General features: G+C 37.5%; 1 protein-coding gene across 1 annotated transcript; it reads left to right on the forward strand.

Moving 5' to 3' along the window:
- Nucleotides 1–2,749: 2,749 nt before the first annotated feature.
- Nucleotides 2,750–13,686, forward strand: nr1d4b (nuclear receptor subfamily 1, group D, member 4b). Its single transcript, XM_073826004.1, has 8 exons — nt 2,750–3,252; nt 7,635–7,964; nt 8,054–8,142; nt 8,322–8,466; nt 11,186–11,754; nt 11,856–12,041; nt 12,238–12,448; nt 12,593–13,686. The coding sequence occupies exons 1-8, from the start codon at nt 3,237–3,239 to the stop codon at nt 12,787–12,789; spliced, it is 1,743 nt and encodes a 580-aa protein (XP_073682105.1). The 5' UTR covers nt 2,750–3,236; the 3' UTR covers nt 12,790–13,686.
- Nucleotides 13,687–20,447: the final 6,761 nt, after the last annotated feature.

Here is a 20,447-nt window from a genome sequence, read left to right on the forward strand (position 1 = left end):
TACACTTGAGGATGCCCCACAGGTTCTTAATAGGGTTCAAGTCTGGAGACATACTTGGCCACCCCATCACCTTCAGCTTCCTCAGCAAGGCAGTTGTCATCTTGGTGGTGTGTTTGGGATCGTTAACATATTGGAAAACTGTCGTTCTGCCTAGTTTCTGGAGGGAAGGCATACTTTTCTGCTTCAGAATGTACAGTACATAATGGAATCTATGTTTCCCTCAATGAACTGCAGCTCCAGCAGCACTCATGCAGCCCCAGACCATGATGCTACCACCACCATGCTTGACTGTAGGCAAGACACAATTTTCTTGGTACTCCTCACCAGGGCATCGCCACACATGCTGGACACTATCTGAGCCAAACAAGTTTATCTTATAGTCTCATCAGAACACAGGACATGGTTCCAGTAATTCACGCTCTTAGACAGGTTGTCTTCAGCAAACTGTTTGCAGGCTTTCTTGTGAGCCTGCTTCAGATGAGGCTTCATCCTGGGGCGACACCTATGCAAACCGACTTGTTGCAGTGTGCAGTATATGGTCTGAGTACTGACAAGCTGACCTTCTACTTCTGTAACCTTTAAAGCAATACTGGCAGCACTCATGCATCTGTTTTTTTTTTAAAGCCAGGTTCTGCACCTGACGCACAGAACAAGTGCTTAACTTCATTGATCGACCCTTGCAAGGCCTGTTCCAAATGGAATCCATCTTGGAAAACCTCTGTATGACCCTGACCACTGTAGTGTAACTCGGTTTCAGGGTGTTTCTGGACCTCTAATAGTCTTGGCCATCTTTGTGAAGAGCAACAATTCTAATTCTCAAATCCTCAGAGAGTTATTTGCCATGAAACATCCAGTGGTCAATATGAGAGATGTACTTAAAGCACCTAATTTTCACTGCTCTGATACAAGATACACAACGTTGCATGGTCCTGTCAAGCAGACAAAAACATAAACATGATGAATAGGACATGTGGCTTTGCATGGTTAAACAATATACTGCCTTTAATCACTTATGGTGTACTTACTTTTGTTGCCAGCTATTTTAACAATAATGGCTGTATGTTGAGTTATTTTTAGAGGACAGTAAATTTATACTGCTATACAAGCTGCACAATGACTACTCTAAAATATATCCAAGTTTCATTTCTATAGTATTGTCCCTTGAGAAGATATACTAAAATGGTTGCTGAAATGTAAGGGGTGTACTCACTTTTGTGACATACTGTATGTGACCTTGGGCAACAAAACCAGTCATAAAAGTCAATATTTTGAAACTGAGATTTATACATCATTTGAAAGATGAATAAATAAGCTTTTTTATTATTTATGATATGTTATGATAGGACAGTATTTGCCTGTGATACGACTATTTGAAAATCTGGAATCTGAGGGTGCAAAAAAATCCAAATATTGAAAAATATTGAAAAATATTGAGCCTTAGCATCATTAAATTCTTAGTAATGCATATTACTAATCAAAAATTAAGTTTTGATATATTTACTGTAGTAAATTTACAAAATACCTTCATAGAACATGATCTTTACTTAATATCCTAATGATTTTGGCACAAAAGAAAAATCAATAATTTTGACCCATACAATGTATTGTTGGCTATTGCTACAAATATACCTGTGCTACTTATGACTGGTTTTGTGTTCCAGGGTCACATATACAATCAGGTCTATATATATTTGATTCTAATAGTACCATTTGTACCATGTGTGCTCTGAACCCACATAATTCGGTCAAAGGAGCTCTGCACGCAAGCAAAACAGACAATTGTTAGACTTCCAATACAAAATAAATCCATCAGAGAGATAGCAGGAACATTAGGAGTGGCCAAATCAATAGTTTGGTACACTCTGAGAAAAAAACAATGGTGAGCTCAGCAACATGGGCTAATATTCATTTTTGGAGTGAACTAACTCTTTAAGGCAGTAATCGCCTGAAAAGTATTCTCTAAAGGGTATTTAAATGAACAATTTATTTATGATTATATTTATTTATTTCCAATTACAATGTATAAAATGTATGTGTATAAAAATGGTTAAAATTCCTAAGCATTTTATGTTATATTTTGTATTTATGTTATGTTTTATTTTATGTTATATTTTGTATATTTTTGTTAAAGTATTAAATTAAAGTCTGCACTTTAATTTTCATCTTGTTTCATTTTAATTCTATTCTGATGGCAAACAGAGCCGAAAATATGAAAATTGTTCAAATATATATAGACCTGACTGTAATTGACTTAAATAATGGTGTTTATAACCTCGTCAATGCTTAGTTCTCCATACATCAGTTTTTTCAAGCTGTTCAATCAAATATGGGTCTCTAATTTAGGCACATGACCTACATCCAAACCAGTGTGATGCAGGCCAAAAACGTGAGACCCTCAGGATGCCTTTGAGAACAGACATCCCCTGTGCTCAGGCTGTTTGATGTGGTGTTCAGTCGGCAAGCCCTCAATGGCTCCAAGCCTATCAGTGGTTGTGCTGTAGAGAGGAGGATCTCGAGCAATATAAAGCTCGGGAGGGAAGTAAACAGCAGTCACGGTGCGCTCCTCCTCTTCTCCATGTGCTTCCCCCACGCCTCTCCCTCCCCCTCATCAGAGCGGTGCTCATTTGCATAAAATGTGTGTCAGTAGGGCAGTGCTCACATGCAGCGTGCGCATGCAGCAGGCATTCCGATGGCAAACGAGTCCAAGCTCAGTCATCTACCACTGAGAGCAGAGAGGAGGCAGGAACAATACTATAGCCGCAGCGTGCCTGGGAAGGAAAGAAAGAGGGCGTGTAAAACAGTTCTTGGCATACAAAAACAAACAATTTAAAGGGCAAAGAAAGGAGGGGGGAACTAGTGAGGAAAAAGCTCAGTCACATTTCTAAGACACCTGAAAACGTGTTTATGTGTGTGATGCTTGTGCATGGCTCAAACTAGTTGCAGTTCTGCCTTGGAGAACGATACCAGCACATTGGCTCTGATTGTTTTGGAGGTATACGCTATACTGTAATGTACACGATACAGTATTTAACAACATCTTTCGAAGAGTGAAGACGGCACATCGCCCTGCTTACCTGAAGGACATCTGACATTAGAGAGTCGACTTCTTTTTCGAGACATTTCCTAACAGACTTCTTCAAGTTCTTGCCTTTGTGAACGGAATTTGAAGCACGCTGAAAATTATAGACGCGATTCAGATACTTGCTTTTCCTTCATCAACACTAGTAACAGACATCATGGACGGGAGTCCAGGTGAGTTAAAAACAATATATTGGCTATAAGTAGTAATACTGTTCAGTTATTTGATGAAAGATGAAAGGCTATTGATAGTATGTTTCATTCAGTCGTTTATTTATTTTAGCCAACTTTGTCATTCATGTCAATATTTTGTTTAACTTTAGAAAATGGTGAATACATTGGTTTCGAGTTTAGATATACCTTTGTTTTTATTTATATAGCGCTTTTAACAATACAGGTTGTGTCAAAGCAAAAAGATATAAAATTAACACACGTTCTCGTGATTGACAATAATTGATAATAATAAATGTCATATATATATATGTATGTATGTATGCATGCATGCGTGTGTGTATGCTGCAATTAATGTCCAATACATTTTTGACTATATCGCGAGCACGCCTAACTCTCTATCGATTTTGGCAAATGTTTCCGGTCTCGCGTTACACGTAAACAAACTCACGTGCAGCTCGCTCTGCTCGCGCACTCTTCCCAGTAGACTGTACACCATGACGCATCATACTTATAAATTAATCGTGAGCTGTTTCACTGCGTGACCTCCAACCAAACGTGTTGTTGCCAAAAATAAAGTTGCAGTCATAAAAACTAAAAGCTATCTAGTCTTAACTCTATTCAGTTTCGTATGTAATTTAGCACCGGTCTCCATTATAGGAGTGGGTAAAATCCAAACCAAACCTTGGCTACTGTCAAGGTTTTTCCTTTCAAACAGGTTACTTGTGTTCATACTGTGATTCATTAACCAAGTCACGCTCGTGTGCCGGTGACTGAGTGTCGTTACCTAGCGCTCCTCCTTTACATTAGGCTAACTCAAACACGTGCTCGATCCTGTCAATAACTGCTCATGAACATGTGAGAAGATAACGATCATTTATCCTGAAAGGAAACTCAGTTTCCATTTATACAGCACAGCAGGCAATAAACCAGTGTTTTGTTTACTTATCACATGGCCTTTCTTATGAGACATTTTCCCATGACTAATGTGAAGTTATTTTTTATATAGCAGTCATATAAATGTAATCTTAAACATTTGTATTTTTAATAAGTCTGAATGGAATGCATCTAGGTTAGTGTGATCCTGAAACACTGCTAAATCAGCTACTAGCTTATTTCCTCCTGATCAATATGACATAGTAAACTTTGGCAGCAAGTATACAAATTTTACATACTTAACATATCTCAGTAGGCTCTAAATATACTTTCTGTTATATTGTTCTCACAGCTTACAATTTGTTGTAAGGTTCAGCATCAGTGTGTTATTTTATGATGGGTTAGCAACATAACATTTACATTTATAACATCAGCATCTCTTGAAACACGTAGCTGTGCTGTCAATGTTACATTCAGTATGTAATTTTTGTGGGATTCTGGTGCCTGTGATTTCTTAGAAAGCTCAGTTTGCCACCTGCACGTTTTGCTTGTCATCGGGCATGATGATGTCAGGGCATAGTGGTATTCACACAGACAGACTTTCACTTTCACTGTCACGTGGATTAACTCTGAGCTCCACGTGCCACGCGTGATTTCCCAGGCACACACCCCCTCCTTGCTTGTGTTTTTGTTCCGGCAGCCCGTGTCTCATCCAGCCTCTGAAGGGAGGGAGGCTGGTCACTGGGTCAAAGTCAAAGAGGCACAGATTTGAGTTCAGATCTTTCTTCTCTGCCTGTGTGATCTCTATTAAGCACACGTGTTTATAACAAGCAGTTTTATGTGATAGAAGATGCCACTTTTAAAGCCATGAATGGCCAGCATACACTATTTTTTCTAAGTTCTAATCTTAAAATGTAATTTACCATAAAATATTATTTTAGTCTTTATACTTTAAAAATCTAATGTTTAATTCAGTGTATTACTTGTAATATTTAATGCCTATTTGTGCAAAGTGTTTGACAAACACAAAGCTCAAAGCTGTAATAAATATGTAACTTGAAGTATATTTGAAAACACCTGAACACCTGATGCATTAGGCACACTTTATTATTCCTTTAATACCACTCCTTTAAGGTGTGGTATTCAAAATGAATAAACAATATGAACAATTGAATGATAACAGCAATATTTGTTCATTTGTATAATTCTCATAAGTTATACTACACGTGTGAGGTCTCCAAGAAGATATAGTAATATTGACCTACTTTTTAGAAACGGCACACGTCTGACGGCATTCAGCTGTCTGAACAAACCTTGAAATAAGAAATCAAACCGACCCAGCCGAGAAAGCTCACCTGCCAAATCAGTGTAAATGGAATTTACTTAAAGGAAATTAAAATTCTTCCATTATTATTCTCCCTTCAACTTGTATAACATTCTTTTTTTTTCTTTTTTTTTTCTAAAAGAAGATATCATGAGGAGTGTTGGTAACCAAATAGTTTTAGTTACCATTGACTTCCATTATATGGACAAAAAACTCAATACTGTATGTAATGCACACAAAGGATGGCCAAAACATTGAGCTCAGAAATAATATGTAGTGTAAATAATAACATTGACAGGAAGCATAGTGCTTTAGCATTCACTTTTGTTTTGAAAGACTGCACATTCCAGGTGATTATAAACTCGATATAGTATATATCTTGCCACTAGTTATAATTACAACTAAATATGCCACACAATACTACATATTACAATGAAATTGTGATTAAAATCCACTAACAAAGTGATTATACTTAAAATCTATCAAATGAACACAGTCTACATCTGTCAGTTGTTATCATTGCTGTTGAGTTTGTTTTCTCTTGGCAGGTTTCACAAAAGGGCAAATTCAGACAATAACAACTGAAATTTAATAACCCGTTTATTTATTCATTGTTTCACTCACACACTCACATTAGCCCATGTGCATTTGAGAAAAAACTAAAGGAAAAAACAAAACAAGCTCGTATGTCGAATAAACGTGACCGTGCACGTTCATGCATGCACTCCAGTTTCCGGTGACTCAAGTATTATAAACACGGGCGCAATAAATATGGCCGTGGTTTCTGTTTTTAAGCCCTCTTCAAACGTGAGCAGCAGGCTGGCAGTTTGTGACTCTTTTTTTTTTTTCTCTCGTACTGCGGCTGTGCTAGACACGGGACTGCGGAAAGAGGCTTGTATTTTCGGGGCGTTCACTATGTCAGGAGTGCATGTGAGTCGGCGGTCAGGTGGCTGGCAGCTCTGGAGCGCGTTCCCGGGCGCGCCGCCAGAGGAGCGAGCAGCGCGTGTGGTGGGGGTGTGGGAGTTCTCAGATCCGTGTTTACGATTCTCAAATAGATTGTTCTTTTGAGTCGGTTCTTTTTAATGATTCGTTTTAACTGACTCGAGAAGGTTAGTAAGAGTAATCGTTTTGTACTGCAGTAAATAACTTTGCAACTATACCTACACGATAGAGACAAAAAAAAAAAGTGTTAGGAAGGTAGCAACACTAAACTGGAAGACGGATCTAAACTATAAAACGTAATTTATTACATAATAGCAACCAGGAGTATTTAGCTAACATAAAACTTGTGAAATGAATCATGCACTTCTTGAAACACTTTTTGGAGAGACGATACAAATTGATTGAATCACTGATGTGAACCGACTCGCTTACATCCGATTCCCCAACGTTGCACTCACACACGTGAGTCAGTCTGGCTCATCCTGGCCCATTTCTCACATGTTTGAGCCTTCCGCTGGCGTGGTTTGAAACATGTGATTCAAGATGAAGGATGAGCTGACAGACCGAGAGTAGTAGAGGGTTCAAACATGTGAGACATTTTTGAGTTTACATAGAAATTAGTGGTCTGGCAGCATTTTGAACTTCTTACTGTTCTGGGGAAGAAAAAAAAACGTGGATAGACCACATCCACGCCCTCTCTGAAACAGTTCACCAACAATTCCATTCATTTAATAGTAAACTGATTCAAATCGTGCATTGTATCTTTGATCAAGATACTAAGGATCAGGTTTACATGAAAACTGACTACTAAAATGCCTAAGCTAAATGATAAATTTGAGGAATTTGGTAGGATGGATTTAAACACAAAATTTGTAATCTGAGATGCAACTATACATACCTATTTGTAGTTGAAATTAGTCACACTATGTAAGAAACAAATTATGTAAGGTCCTGAGTAAAGGTTTAAGTAAATTGAGTAATTTAATGTATGCCTAAAAATAGCATATATTAAATTACTCATAGTAGATCTAGACAGGTGGAGCTGAGGGAGGTGGAAGTTTCTGAGGAGTGAGCTTATAGTGAACACTAAACCAGACTGTGTAAATGTCGAGCATTGCAGATTGCATTAGGGATCTATCAGTATGCACCATCTGGAGTTTCATGACTGAACTAGATATAAATAATAACAAGCCTGGCTTGCCATCATGTAATAGTCTTTCTTCTGCCCCTCTTTCACACACAGGTGGAGGAGTAATTCTATATGCAGGCTCAACAGGAAGCGCCAGCCCCAGTCCAGGAAGCCCATCCAGTGGGTACCAGACCCAGTCTCCAGCCTCACAGCCCTCATCCCCAGAGGAGGTGTCTTTCACTGAGCTCAGCTCCCTTAAAAAACATTCAGCTGGAAGCAATGGCAGTTCTGCAGGGGGCAACAAACTGGTTTTCCAATTTCCAGAAGTAAGCAGTGCTACTGCTGTAAACCCAGTTACCCCGACCGTAACATCATCAGGGCAAAACTCCTACTCTCATCCATTGGTCGGCAGGCGACCCAGTGGGTTCACCGGTGCCTTTACCAGTGAGTATTCTCTGCATTTTTTTCATATTGTCTCAAATTCGGTGACCACTGACCACTGCTAACAAACTGTTGCCAATTTGTGTTACTAGAAACCGGAGGTATGGTGTTGCTTTGCAAAGTGTGTGGAGATATTGCATCAGGATTTCACTATGGTGTCCATGCATGTGAGGGATGCAAGGTATGGACACACACATACACACTCAAATACACACTACTCGCTTATAAAATACTCTCAAAATGCATAACTGATGTGTTTAGTGTCAGTCTGAGACTGAGGCACAGTTCGCATATGCAATGTTTTACACACACACCTACAGAAACACACATTCACTCTTGTGGATCTTGTTTTATCCTCAGGGTTTCTTCCGCCGCAGTATCCAGCAGAACATCCATTATAAGATGTGTGTGAAGAATGAAAACTGTGTGATCATGAGGATGAACCGCAATCGCTGCCAGCACTGTCGATTTAAGAAGTGCCTCTCTGTCGGCATGTCCAGAGATGGTAAGAGCTTTAAACATACAGTTATGAACAATAAATAACATTATTATTCTTGCAGTATTTGCTAAGGGAAGTATCAGTATTGCTATCCATACTTTAGTGTTAGGTATGTTATTAGGTCGGTAAACAACCACCTTGCAATCACCTAGCAAGCCCCCAGTATACCTTAGTAATTGCTCTTTTCTAAGCAATTAGACCAGAATATTGACTGGTTGGTCTTAAGCCAGAACAACCACATGCAACACCCTAGCAACTGCTCAGCAATATGCTCGGTATTATTTAGCAACTGGATAATGCAAATTTCACTTTGAAAATCCAGTGATTATTTCTGGAGATTCGAGTAAGGGTCATGACAGTAGACAATGAACCTTTATTTGCCTTCAAAATTTTGCTAACATGACCTCACCGCTACAGTATATTTAAAAACATGAGTTCTATTCTCCTTTATATTTCCTCAACCCTCCATCCACCATCTGTTCTGTGCTGTTTGCACCTATAGCTTACACCCTGTTCTGACAGTTTTCTTTCACCACTGATTTATTAGTGTGGGCTCTCTGAAATCCCACAAGTCATCACTCACTGTAAAAACTGCAGCAAATCAGGTTAATTTGGGGAATTGGGGACACAAATAGCCAGAGCACCTAGTACACCGCAGTTTAATGTGTTTCCAGGTCTTTGTTTGCTGTACTGCAGGATTAATTAAGATCCAAATGCTAGCCGGGATTTAATAAAGTGCTTTGTCGATGTAACCCAGAAGCAAAGAAACCTTCATTTCAGTTAAATGTGATGCATAAACGAGCTAAAATATCTTTGCAATTTGTCCTCTAGCACACTTTGCCTATACAGGACAGTGTTGTCTCTGGGGAGCTTTGTAAACTGGGCTGATAATAAATCATATTTTCTGGGGCTAGTGTACATATTTAGGTGACCTAAAAAGTGGGAAAGTAAAGTGATATGCACCATCATATTTCAACGTCACATGATGTACTTGACCTTGTTTTCCTCCCTCCCCACTTACACTGTAATTACACTGAATTTCCAATTAATTTGTAAGTTTATGAATATATGAATAACTTTTTTTTATGATTTTTACTTTTTTTGTGGTGCCCTTAAATATATAAAAACCATAGCTACTATGTGGCTTACTGCATGATAGATGCCATTTTCTACCTCCATTGTATTATGTCATTGCACTTGTCACCTGAAACCTTGTCTCCTCTTACACTGCTCCACACCCTCACGTGATGGTGCTATATGATACCTCTAAACACAAAAAGCCCTCAAATGATTGTTATATTACAGACCTAAAGACCTAGTTTTGCAATAGCGCTTGTCTTAGCAGTTTTAACTTAACATTTCTTGCTAAAGAGATCTCACATTGCTCAACACTTGGTGCTCCTTATCATTCCAGTTTATCATCATATCATGTTCTTCTGCCCTACAACGTTTCACCACTTAAGTATTCCAACGCCTTCTCCTCTCTGCCCTTTACACCCCTAACCTGCTAACCCTTTAACTCATGACAGTATCTATTTCACCTGCTGTCATTTACTCCATCACTCGTTCCCTCAATGGCATCACCTCTGCTTCGGGTGACCCACTGACCCACTTCCCAATGGGATAAAGACACAGCAAGAGAGAAACAGGGGAATGGGGGGAGGTGTATTATACAGTAGTAGGATCTATAAATAGCTCTGAGAGGTAGAGTAGGGGGGAGATCAGATGAGAAAAATGTGGGAGAAGTAAACCAGAAGCTTTGAACAGCAGCTGTAATCTAATAGGAAAGCTTGGTGGTCTTTGTGATGTAATTTTATTTCATGTCTGTTATAAAAATGAATGTTGATTGGTTCTAAAGGACATCATATATTAAAACCATCCACAAAAATGTGTAAATGTAAGGTAGTAAACTAAAACAGGAACCTCTCGCTGCTGTATAGCTTTCCACAGCATCCAACTATTAACAGCCAAAATTATGCTTCCCTTTAAAAAACACTGTCCAGGGGACATCATTTTTCTTATAAGCTGTGTCTACTGATGTCCACACACACCGTCCGTCCATGCATAAACAAAAGTACAAGTGATTTGAGGACTTGGGGAAAAAAACATCTATCAGCCAAAGTATTTAAGTGTGCAATATGGAACAGAATGTGGAAAATTGAGAAAACTTGGGCCTTGAGAGTTCATATCAGGGACTATATCTTGCATTTAGGGCATATATTTGATCAATTGTTGCTTTCCTTGGGAATCACACCAATGACCTTGGCATTTTAAGCACCATTCTCTACTGCAGAGGTGTCCAACCTCAGTCCTGGAGGCCAACTGACTTTTTAGAGTTTAGTTCCAACTTGCCTTAACACACCTGCCTGAAAGTTTCTGGTATGCCTAGTAAAACCTTGATCAGCAGGTTCAGGTGTGTTTAATTGGGTTGGAGCTAAACTCTTCAGGACAGTGACCTTCCAGGTCTGCTCTAATGTGACGTAACGTGGACATGTAGGCCAAGTATGGTAAACCATACTCCGAGTTTGTAGCAATTGTGGGTTGGGTGCTTTGCTCAAGGGCACCTCAGTTGTTGGTAATGAGGGTGGAAGAGAGCGCTGTTTGTTCAATTCCCCACCTACATTGCAATATTATAAAGCTGTAAGATAATGGAAACCTTTGTATTGTACACATTTATGTATCATTCTTCTATATATTAACATTTATACCCCCATTTTTTTTCCAGCTGTGCGATTTGGGCGCATTCCGAAGCGTGAGAAACAACGCCTACTGGATGAAATGCAGAGTTACATGAACAGCCTTAATGAATCAGCGTCCATGGACATGAACTGTACTACACCCACCGAGACTACTACCAGCTCTGAAGATGGCCAGTCGGAAGAGGCCATTGGTGCTATCTCTCAAGCTTATCGCAATATCTTTGTAAACGGGGAGAAGTTGTTAGTGAAGGTTGACAATGACAACATCAACGTCAATAAAAACAATCCTTCTTCCTTCTGCCATAATCCAATACAAGAATCTGGCTACAGCCAATCTCACCCTCAGCCAAACATCTCACACCAAGAACATTCCATCCATTCCACAACAAGCTGTCTACCCCAATCCAGATGCCCGGTCACCAACCATGACAACAAACCGCCAACCCATGTTATAGACAACAGTCACTATAACTTCCCACAGTCCTCAAGTCCCAGTCAGGGAACTACACCTTCTCAAAGCTATCCATCGAAGTACAACAATTATTCCACTCAGACGTCTTGCCCTTGGAGACTGAGCCCTGGTGCTAAAGTTCTGGTATGTATCTATGATGGAATATGAGTTGTTGCAGGTCTTGGTTTACTATTTTGTATAACTATAGTTTCTAAAACAAATGTTCTCTTTCTGTATTTCTCTAGGCATGTCCTCTCAATGCATGTCCAGTTTCCCCAGCCAGTCACTCCAGTCAACAGGTCTGGGAAAGTTTCTCCCAGTGTTTCACTCCAGCAGTTAAAGAAGTGGTTGAATTTGCCAAGAGCATTCCAGGGTTTCAAGCCCTGAGTCAACATGATCAAGTCATGCTGCTGAAGGCAGGAACCTTTCAGGTGAGAAACGTTAAAGTCTGTTTTCAGATCAGTTCCAGTCAGACTGTCCTAACCTAGGTGCACATGCTGAAAAACTGAACTGAACAAAACAAAATGAGAATGAACCTTTATAGCCCTTATATGGGGTCTCTATCACAAGAAGACAGGTTCTAGTGTTTAACATTATTTTTCTAACCCTTACTTTGGTTCATTGCAGGTTCTAATGGTGAGGTTCTGCTCGCTGTTTAATGCCAAGGAACGTACTGTAACATTCCTGAATGGTCAGACCTACCCGTTGACATCCCTGCGAGTGCTAGGCATGGGCAACCTTCTGGACGCCATGTTTGAGTTCAGCGAGAAGCTGGGGAACCTGGGTCTGGAGGCCGATGAGATGGCCCTCTTCATGGCTGTGGTGCTGGTTTCTGCAGGTACTTTGGATTTCCAACTATTACTTCTTGCGAGAATTTTTACATGCAAGCAATATCTGAGATGCTCGCTTTAGGTAGTTGCTTGTGTAGACAGTATTTGTACATGATGTCCCTGGTACTCATCATTACCTTCCTTTATTCCAGATCGTTCAGGTATCTTGGATATGGGGGCAGTAGAGCAGCTCCAGGAGGATTTGATCGGCGCTCTTCGTGCTCTCATCACTCGCCGAAGACCAGAAGACAGCTCACTCTTTCCCAAACTCCTGCTACGTCTGCCTGACCTCCGTACCCTCAACAACCAGCACTCCGAGAAACTCCTCGCCTTCCATATTGACCCCTAAGAACAGAAAGAGACAATTGCCAAAGTCTGCACGTTGATAATAAGGGGTCAAAACATTGAATCAGGGTGCTCTTCTTGTACAAATAAGCCATGCATAATTCAGGATGAACATCTGATTTTTGACTGGCACTTACACAGACACCTCAGACTTGCTCCACCACAAGAAAAAACTCACATTGAACTTTATCAGTGTAATATATGAAGTACAGAAGTATGGAGCAGATGCTGGACATTTGGACATTTCAGGAGCGTTTTCAAGAAATTGAAAAACAGAGGAGATAGATTTTTTTTTTCTACACAGATGACTGACAACATCAAGAAGTGGTGGATGTTTTTAAACAGTGCTGTTTTGTAAACAGTGTTTTTCAGTGTCGGTATAAAGTTTTGGAGCATTATAAATATATTTCTCACTCCAGATGCTATGCATTTATCATGTTGTTCAACACATTGTACAATTTTTCAGATAAACTTCATCATCAGCTATTTAAATTAAATTGCACAATTCAATTTCATTTAACATTCTTATATCTCTTTGTGGACCTTTATAAATATTGTTTATTGCTTATGTCAGACAGTCGAAACCTTGGTTGTAAAAAAAACATGTATTATAATTGAAATATATAATAGTTTCTTATAACTGTATAATACTGTAGTATGTATTCATGTGTGCTAATGTCATGACAATACCAGGGACATTGGGTCTTTAATGAAGAAAGAACTGATAAACTTGTATTTAAAGTGTTAAACCAATGTAATTTACAAGAGCTCTGCATGGATATGGTTTATTCCACACTTTGCAGTTCAGAATTTTCTGAAAGAGTGTCTTTTGTATCAGAGGGTGGGTTGCAGCAAAGTGGACTTTGCCATGTCTACACAAATTCAATTCATTTATTTCATGTGCATCTAAATGTATATTTGGTAAATGTTTTATGTTTATCTTTTTACATAGAGATGGAAGATTATGTGATAATAAAAGCTTACCTTTCAAGTTGTGTAAGGTATTGGGGCTGAGTATTTTATGTACATGTATAAGCTGTGTCCTGAGCACTGCACGTTCCTTTGCACATAGAATGCTGATGGTGCACAATGGTATCCTAGCAACAGGCAAATGGCACTGGCAGGCGTATGGAGCTGATGTATGATATATGCCAAGATTTTCACCTTCATTTAAATAATGGCTCCAGGGGTCCAACCGCGAATGGGAATCTTTGTTTCCTTTCATACATTTTTTTTTAATCAATAAATTGAGGACAGAATCACTATGCCATTAGAATATAGTATTGTAGCACAGAATAATCAGTCTAGAATAATTATCAGACTAGTGAATTCTTCCTCTTTATTAAAATATTAGATAGTTAAAATGCTCATGGTAGAATGAGGATGAGGCAACAGAACTAAACATAACATTATACAATGAAACCTCTCATCGTATGTGACAAAAAATCAGGGAGAAACTCACTTGTGTATTGTCCCTTTTCTTTTGCTCTGCATAGATTTGGTAAAAAAAAAAAAATTCTTTTGTCAAAAAATGTTAGGATGTTAAGTAAAGATCATGTTCCATTAAGATATTTAGTACATTTTCTACTGTAAATACATAAAAACTTAATTTGGATTAGTAATATGCATTGCTAAGAACTTTATTTAGACAATTTTAAAGGTGATTTTCTCAATATTTGTTTTGAACCCTCAGATTCCAAATTTTAAAAAAGTTGTATCTTTACCAAATAATGTCCTATCCTAACAAACCATACATCAATTGAAAGCATATTTATTAAGCTTTCAGGTAATTAATAAATCTTTTTTTTTTTTTTATTGATCCTTATGACTGATTTTGTAGTCCAGGGTCACATATAGAAATTAAAATATGTATATGAATATGTATATGTATAGGACCAGAGACCAGAGCTATTTTAGAGCTACAACGATTATATAGAAACCAATAATGTTTGATAGCAATGGAATTGCGTACAGTACGGGCGCCCTCTTGAGGTTGCTGTTTCATAATACATTTAAATGAACAGTAACATTAAAATATCATTTTGCACTGTACCTTTTACCGTTTCTTGTCCAGTTAAAAAATGTCGCAATTTGCAAGCCAAATAAGTAATAAAAATAAAAATGTTGTAGCGCTGAGATTGAACTCATGAGACAATCATATAAAAATAGCATTATATAATATTAAATAAACATAATATTATATAATACTATACACACACACACACACACACACACACACACACACACACACACACACACACACACACACACACACTTATATATATAAACAAAGACAGACCATATTAACAATACTAATATGGTCTGTACTAAGGATTAACATATCATAATTTCATATAAATTAAAACTACAAACGTTTAACTTTTGATTCATTTGCACTTCTTAAAAATCTGCAAAAGATTTGAATAGATGTTATACATTGATTAATTATTTGTTAATGCACAACACTTTTACTGCTATTGAGGTGTGAAACAGGTAAGGTTAGGGACAGGTTTGATAGTATGATTAGGTTTAAGGCTTGGTTAAGGAGTCAGGAGTGTACAGGCAGATGTTTGATTACTATGGGAACATGGTTCAATCTGTTTATATTACATTGTTTTGATAAATAAAAAAGCAATTAAAAAAAACAGATTTGTTTTCTGGTAATATAATCAAAAAATAATATGTGTCGAGGCAAACATGTTTTGCACCCACATTATAATGTGTGTTATTTTTTAACCAAGCATTTAGCTCAATTTAACTAACCACCCTTTACACAAACATTGTTACATCAGCTAATAGTCTGATGTCCATAAAGTTAATAATAAATGATTAAATATTTATAAACATTTACAGATAATGAATAGTCTCAACTTTAGATTGGGTACTGCAGAAACATGATCAAATGATTTGTAAAGATGTGTGAATAAAGTGAATTCAGGTCATTTGGGACACTTTTTACCATCTATATGGTAGGTAATAATGATTAGTAAACATTTATTTACAAATGAAGTCTCAACTTTAGATTGGGTCCTGCAAAAACCTGAACAAATAATTAATAAATGTTAATTTTGTTACGAAGTCTACACAACAAACAAAAAACAAATTTACAGTATGAATCACACAGACAGTAATCAAGTTAATGAATAATATCATAACATGAATAGTTTGTGAGTGCTTAAAATGACCAATTAAGCTATTTTTAGTAGTACTTCATTTTCCTCATGTACATACTATGTAGTACTTATTATAGTAATTACAATAGGTAATAGGTAACCCTGAATTTAAATTTAACCCTACCTATCTATCATAACAGTTTTTATTAATATTGGTAAAAGTAGCATAAAACACATCCTACTTAAACAGAGCTAAACTTTCCATAAATTAGCTTAAATATCCATAAATTTATTATCAGTAGGCTACACTCAAACCTGCACAAATCTGCAGATGATATTGCATGTATTCAGAACAACAATAAAAACAACAATTATGCAATTTAACTTATGGGTTACACTTTATTTTAAGGTGTCCTTGTAACAGGCTAATTATACATTTAAGTGCTGAGTAATATTAATGAACTACATGTACTTATATGGTTAGGGTTAGGGTTAAGGTTTGGCTTAGTGTTACTTGCATGTAATTATCTATAATTAATTGTTATTATAACAGTAAGTAGGTCTACATGTAACGTGAAACAAGGACACCCTAAAATAAATTGTTACCGATTTATTTTGTACGTGAAACCAATACATTTTATTTGGAATTACATACAGTAAGTGCGCCCTCTTGAGGTTCCTGTGCCATATTACATTTACATGAACATTTCTTTCTTTCTTTCTTTCTCTGCTCATCATATTCATGTGTCTGTATATTGAGTGTGTTGTAGGTTTGTGTTTTATTGGTTTTCTCCCCTCTTCCTACCCTCTTTACTCCCACTTTTCCACAGCTTTACAAGTTAGCGTCTTTTTCAAATCTGAGATGTGAACGACCAGTCCAGAAACAGGGGGGTTTCATGACACTTTAAAGACATTCGTTTTAATAAAGCCTTACAAATTATTTTATAATACAGTCAAGCGCGAAATTAATCATACCCCTGGCAAATTCTGACTTAAAGTTACTTTTATTCAACAAGCAAGTTTTTTTGACCGGAAATAACACAGGCTTCTCCCAAAAGATAATAAGACGATGTACAGAGGGCATCACTGTGGAAAAGAATATTTCTCAGCTTTTATTTACATTTGAACAAAAAGTGGCATGTCCAAAATTATTCACACCCTTCTCAATAATCAATAGAAAAGCCTTTATTGGCTATTACAGCAATCAAACGCTTCCTATAATTGCTGACCAGCTTTTTTGCATGTCTCCACTGGTATTTTTGCTCATTCATCTTTAGCGATGAGCTCCAACTCTTTCAGGTTGGAGGGTCTCCTTACCATCACCCTGATCTTTAGCTCCCTCCACAGATTCTCAATTGGATTTAAGTCAGGACTCTGGCTGGGTCACTGCAAAACGTTGATGTTTTTGCCTGATTACCATTTCTTCACCACTTTTGCTGTGCATTTTGGGTCGTTGATGTGCTGAGATGTCCACTGGTGCCCAAAGCTAAGTTTCTCTGCAGACTGCCTGATGTTGTTGTTGAGAATGTTGATTTCATGGTGCCATTTTGCTGTGATTATGTTCCCTGGTCCAACAGCTAAAAAAAAAAAAAAACACCCCCAAAACATTAGGTTCCCACCACCATGTTTGACAGTGGGGATGGTGTTTTTAGGGTTGAAGGCATCTCCTTCAATTCTCCTTCTCCTTCCAATTCAATTTTTTTTTCATCTGACCATAAAATAGAAGACCAGGGGCCTCATTTATAAAACTTTCTTACGCACTGATTTGATCTTAGAGTGTTCGTACGATCAAATCCACGTCAAAGTACAGATTTATAAAAACCGTCTTTGACGTGGAAAAGTACTTATCTCCACGTCAGATTCCAGCTTGGCGTACGACCGTTTCCTTGTGGTAATGCCTGGTATTGCAGATACTTCAGCCTCACTATAATTTGATTTCTTGCACTCCTTTTTACTTGTCATTGTCACAGAGTTTTTGCTTTAGGAATGAGCTCATTTTATATGTTAATTAATTAAGCAGGGGCGTTTCGACGGCGGAACATTCAGCTGCACACAATTCCACGATCATTTGTGATTTATAACCGAATGACTGGCGTACACATGGATTTCGTGGTACGTTCGTTTTCTCTGAATCGCTCTTACGATCAAATCAGAAAAGTTCTTAGATAAAATCAAGGATGGTTTCTACGCAAGTCTTTATAAATGAGGCCCCTGAAGTCTTCTTTTTTGTCCAGATGAGCATTTGCAAAGGCCAAGCGGGCTTTTGTGTGTCTTATCTGGAGAAGTGGTGTCCTCCTTGGTCTGCGTCCGTGGAACCCAGTGGTGTGCAGTGTCCGTTGGACTGTCTGCCGTGAGATGATGCCACCAGCAGAGCCCAAATTCATCAGGATGGCCTTGGTGGTGATCCTTGGATTCTTTTTTACCTCTCTCACTATCCTCCTGGCCAGCACAGATGTCACTTTTAGCTTCCGACCACGTCCTCTGAGATTTTTCAGTGTGGAACATCTTGTATTTTTTAATAATACTTTGCACTGTAGCCACTGGAACTTCAAAACATTTAGATATGATCTTATAGCCCATTCCTGACTTGTTAGCAGCCACAATGCGCTGCCGCAGGTCCTCAGTGAGCTCCTTTGTCTTAGCCATACTGTCCACAAACCAACAGCAGAGAGCTTCTGTTTTTCACCTGTTGAGTTGATTAAAACAGCTGTTCCTAATGAATCAGTAATTAGGTTGCTTTAGAACAGCTTGGACTATTTGGAATGGTATAGAACTTTGGATTTTCCTATAGACTGTGACAGTTTGCAAAGGGTATGAATCATTTTGGACATGCCACTTTTTGTTCAAATGTAAATAAAAGCTGAAAAATATATTTTTTCCACAATGATGCCTCTTGTACATCGTCTTATTATCTTTTGGGAAAAGCCTGTGTCATTTCCGGGTATAAAAAAAAAAAAAAAAAAAAAAAAACTTACTAGTTGAATAAAAGTAACTTTAAGATAGAATTTTGCAGGGGTATGAATAATTTCTGGCTTGACTGTATATTCTTTACGTTTCTTGTCCAAGCAAAATAGGCTGCAAGTTATATCCAACAATAACAAAATCAAATACACATTTATTCAAATACATTCAAAGAAACAAATAATTTGTCACTGACTTTCATTGCTGCTAACTCTTGTTGAAGGCTATTTGGTGAAATAAATCTCTGTTTAGTTGTAGTTGTTGGGATTGGGAATGTTATGAACATGCTGATACGTGGATAATAGAAAGCTGCTGTAGCACTGAGGTTACGTAAAGCTCTGCGATCAGCTGTTTGAGAAGCAACTGACCTCATCTCCCCTCAGAGCAGAGAGAACATGCCGTCATTGAGCTGAAACATTTGAAACCTTAGAGGGTGAGTCATAGCTGTGCTGTGACTGTGAAATGAAGGACTGTTATTTTGAGTTATTAATAAGTAATTACTATTATTGCAAACCATAACAATTTATAAATAAATAAAATTTAACTAAAATGTTTATTTATAAGTATATTACTACTACTACTACTACTACTACTACTACACATATACACATAACTGTTTCAACTTGAAATTTGTAACTTGAAAAATTTGTAATAAATTGGAATTTGTGAACACAGAAATATAAAATCATGTGCTTATCAAAGCCAAAGTTATTACTATTGAACTGATACTATAGGCCATAAAAAGGGAACAGCTCCCTCTACTGACATAACTAGCATGTTAACTTAGATGAACTTTAAGAAAAAATAAACAGAAAAAAAAACTAAGATCTTTCTTTCCCTCTAGTCTAGGTCATATAGTATAAATCTACACAAATCGTATTATAGTTAGCCCCACTGACTTGGAGGCTTCCAGGCACTGTAGAAATAAACCTTTAAACCTTTAACTTTCTTAACACATAGCTCATTAGCACTGTCGAGTCATTATAAAACCAGCCTTACGAAAGCCATGAAGTCATTGTTTCACAAGCTGATTGTCACATAACCCACAACCAGCGGACGGACAAAACTTTTCCGCTAATAAATATTAATCTATTAATATTTTAATTTTTAATAATATTACATTGTTAATAGGCCACACAACATTAATAATGTGCTTATAAATCATTATTGTTCACATATAGTCACACAAATTGGCTATAATTGCTTTTAAAAATACTTTAGTATTATGAAATGCAAAACAATTGGTAAAACAGCGAAAATGTAAAAAGTGAACATACGCTCCAAAAAAAGTCCATAAATAATGGGCCAATGTTATGTGCTAGCAATTTAGATGTGTGTATCGTTCTACATTGTGGTAAAAAGGATGCTTTTGCAGTGATGCCATAAAAGAACCATTTTTGGTTCTCCAAAGAACTTTTCAGTGAACAGTTTTTAAAAGAACCATTTTGAAGAACATTTAAAAAGTCGTAAGAACCCTTTTCAACTATTTGAAAGGTTACATGGATGGTCAAGGTTCTTCTTGGAACCATTGATGGCAATAAAGAACCTTTATTTTTAAGAGTGTATGGAGCTGTCTGAAGTGTGAAGT

Source organism: Garra rufa, chromosome 20 (genome assembly GCF_049309525.1).
Source record: "Garra rufa chromosome 20, GarRuf1.0, whole genome shotgun sequence".
NCBI classification, from domain to species: domain Eukaryota; kingdom Metazoa; phylum Chordata; class Actinopteri; order Cypriniformes; family Cyprinidae; genus Garra; species Garra rufa.